General features: G+C 38.9%; 2 protein-coding genes across 2 annotated transcripts in view; one reads left to right on the top strand and one right to left on the bottom strand.

Annotated features, from left to right (window-relative positions):
* Window positions 1-1,537: 1,537 nt before the first annotated feature.
* Window positions 1,538-2,197, top strand: SARC_05330 (hypothetical protein; the record flags this gene model as incomplete). The annotated part of the gene is made up of 3 exons (XM_014300806.1): window positions 1,538-1,547; window positions 1,705-1,822; window positions 1,969-2,197. The coding sequence occupies 3 exons, from the start codon at window positions 1,538-1,540 to the stop codon at window positions 2,195-2,197; spliced, it is 357 nt and encodes a 118-aa protein (XP_014156281.1).
* A 715-nt stretch (window positions 2,198-2,912) lies between these two features.
* The window catches only part of SARC_05331 (hypothetical protein), a gene marked incomplete at its 3' end in the record, with an annotated part of 3,699 nt that continues 3,479 nt past the window's right edge, over window positions 2,913-3,132 (bottom strand). Inside the window, exon 3 of the mRNA XM_014300807.1 lies at window positions 2,913-3,099. Within this exon, the coding sequence (XP_014156282.1) occupies window positions 2,913-3,099 (187 nt within the window). The remainder of the gene's footprint in view (window positions 3,100-3,132) is intronic.

Raw genomic sequence — 3,132 nt, forward strand, 5'->3', positions numbered from 1 at the left:
ATATATATATTATATAATATATATATATATTATATATATATATATCTACTATATACTATATATATATATATATATATATATATATATAACATATATGTATATATATGTGTGTGTGTGTGTGTGTTTGTGTGTATGTATATGTAGGTATGTTTGTACGTTTTATGTGCATGTGTTTGTCTGTGTGTGTTTGTTTGGTTTGTGTGCATGTATTTGTGTATATGGATTGCATGTATACATGAATGTATATATGTATATGTATTGTATGTATACATAATTGTATATATATATATATATGTATATGTATGTATGTATGTATGTATGTATATGTGTGTGTGTGTGTGTGTGTGTGTAAATTTGTATTTCCATATTTTCGTACTCATCCGTGCATTGTGTATATAGTATATATTAGGGGTTTCTCAGATGTCTCATTGGTAATGAAGCTGCTCACCAGTCCTTTTTGAGCTCTGTACATTAATATACCATTTCAAATTGAACCTATATCGCTTTGATTTATAATGCGTACGCACAGCAAGACTTAATTCTAGCTTAGTGTAAAGACAGTGTATATCTCATGTCTCGTCTGTATTTCTCGTCTGTATTGTCGCGAGTTTTAGGTGCGGTCCATCACTTTGGACAGCTGGACAGAGGATAATCTGGTCAGAGTTCAACGAATCGGGAATGAACACTCCAATGCGCAATACGAAGCCAAACTGGATTATATGGAAAAGATATCGATGACAAAATCTTTTTTGAAAGATTCGTAAGTAACGACGACTGTTCTTTGCTTTTCATATGCCTACCAGTATGTGTCAGTGGATTCTGAGCACAAGTGTGTGTGGGCTATATAGATATCAGTGAATTATCTTACTATACACAGATCATTGTGGCGTGTTTACGATATAAAACACGTGGGCGCAGTCTTTATGAATTTCTCGTTTTTTTTTTTTAGGAATGCGTTAAAAAACACCTAGTAGAGTACCTTGTGGACACAAAGCCACCACCGCAACTTGTATATAGTGCCTGCTTGAATATTTTACCGTTCATGCTTGATGATTGCTGTGATATTTCATTTTCATATTTGGCTCTTCGGCTCTCCTGCTGATTCGAAATTCGTACTTTGGTTGAACAGGAATGACAGGTTTGCCTTTATTCGGAATAAATACGTTAATAAACTGTGGTTCGATAACGTCGATCATGATTCGGATGCGAATTTGGACCACTACTCGCCAGGTGAGCCCATAATTATATTTTCGAAGGAGTGCACATATTTAGGGCCCTGATCTGCCTAGGAAGTGTTTCGTTCTGCAAACACATTATGAATGATTTGCTTTTGCTGTAGACCATAAAACCTAATTTTGCATACATCCGCTAACTTGATAAATTTACTAAATAAATTATCTGGGGATAGGGTATAGCGGATTAGAAAATTGTAAAACACACAATCCGGTTCCATAACATCAATAGTTTCCAAATCATCAATTACGAACCGCTTTATTCTTGAACTGTCTCGGGCACTTTTGGATGGATTTTTTTCTCGATGTGGAAAGGTGAACTAGACACTAAAAGAATCATAGCACACCGGGTCACTTTCTGCATCTTTATTTCAATCAGTACATTGCCGTGGCTTGAGTGAAACAGTATAAGCTTACTTTAGATACACTCTGGTATTCATCAACATATCATTTGCCATATTAACCACTGCAGGCGATCTGAATTCGGAGGAGCTGTCTCACGCGATCTCAGCATGTCCAAGTGATGACGTCAGGTTATACACAGGACATGACGACATCACTCCCTTACCCTCCACCGTCTGTCTGATAAGGTAAGCAATTGCAGCATACAATATGAAGTGAATTGTATAACTTTCCTTGAATATGTTTGTGGAGAACAGGAGAATTCACAATTTTCAATACTTTCCCCATAATTCACCCTAAAACTTTGAATACTCGGATGAACACCTTTCTGTAGTGAGCCGGGGTCATTGACAACATCGAATGCTGCGTTGTACGCATCGACTACCATCGACCATGACGACATCCCAATAGATTCCTATGCTAAATCGCCACCTTCGAGTGGATCACCCGATCCATTGGCAACATTACACAGCACGCCATCATTGGAGGGTTCTTCAATCATGTTAACGGACGATAGTGATGCAGATTTCTCACCTAGTGAATTCGTTGGTAACGATGACTGATGTACAACCCTTGAAACACAGCCTGAGTTTTCGACTTTGGTTTGGGAGGCATGAAATAAATTGACTCCAGTGGTAATTCATCATCCATCAAATGGTGTGGTCTATCTGAGCCCCATCCCTTTTGGTATCTTGTGCAGTTTCCAGAACTATGAGGGACATATGAGGGCGTACGTAAACATTCTACATCAATAATCAAATTATCACAAACTAGTGCACTAGCTATCTTTAATAATCATAGTTCCACGTATATACCTAACGCTATCTCCGGATAATCATCTTACCCTCACACACTTGTCAAGCACTATCTCAAAGGTGATGCCAAACCATGAAGATAACTGGGTTTTAAAGCTTTCGCACTCTTTGCCCACTGGACGTACTTAAAGTACTGTCTCTGTCCTTGTATAATCGTTGTGTATTGGAGTGCACGATACAATCCTTTTCGTATTGCCCAGATTCCGGTATAGGCAAGAAAATGCATCTTCCCTTAAACTCTAATGAAGGATACCGAATATACAGCAACCGTGACATGACGTAATGTATGCCATGGCAGATGCACACTACACGTGATATACTTCCGCCGCTGTCAATATATACCATCCGCCTCATACTCAAGAAGCGAATGCTTCTCGCTTGAAATTTTGAAATGGTATGGCCGGATCGTGGTACGCGAAGACTTCGATAAACTAACTATACTGCTATGGGTTAATGCAATTCATCATGCTTTCGCTTCATCATCAGTAGGCACGAAGGTGACACGGGCTGCTTTCTCTCTATTCCACTCCCTCTGTCTGACAAAGTGCTTGACCCATGATGGCATACAAGTGGCCTCGAATTTCTCAAACAGTTCGGCGCATGCTGCTCTGTCTTCGTTCTTGTTGGTAAGACACTCGAAGTATGCGTCCCTGCGAAGTGGACATATCGAATTAAAAAGTATA

The sequence above is a fragment of the Sphaeroforma arctica genome (assembly GCF_001186125.1).
Source record: "Sphaeroforma arctica JP610 unplaced genomic scaffold supercont1.336, whole genome shotgun sequence".
Classification (NCBI taxonomy): domain Eukaryota; class Ichthyosporea; order Ichthyophonida; genus Sphaeroforma; species Sphaeroforma arctica.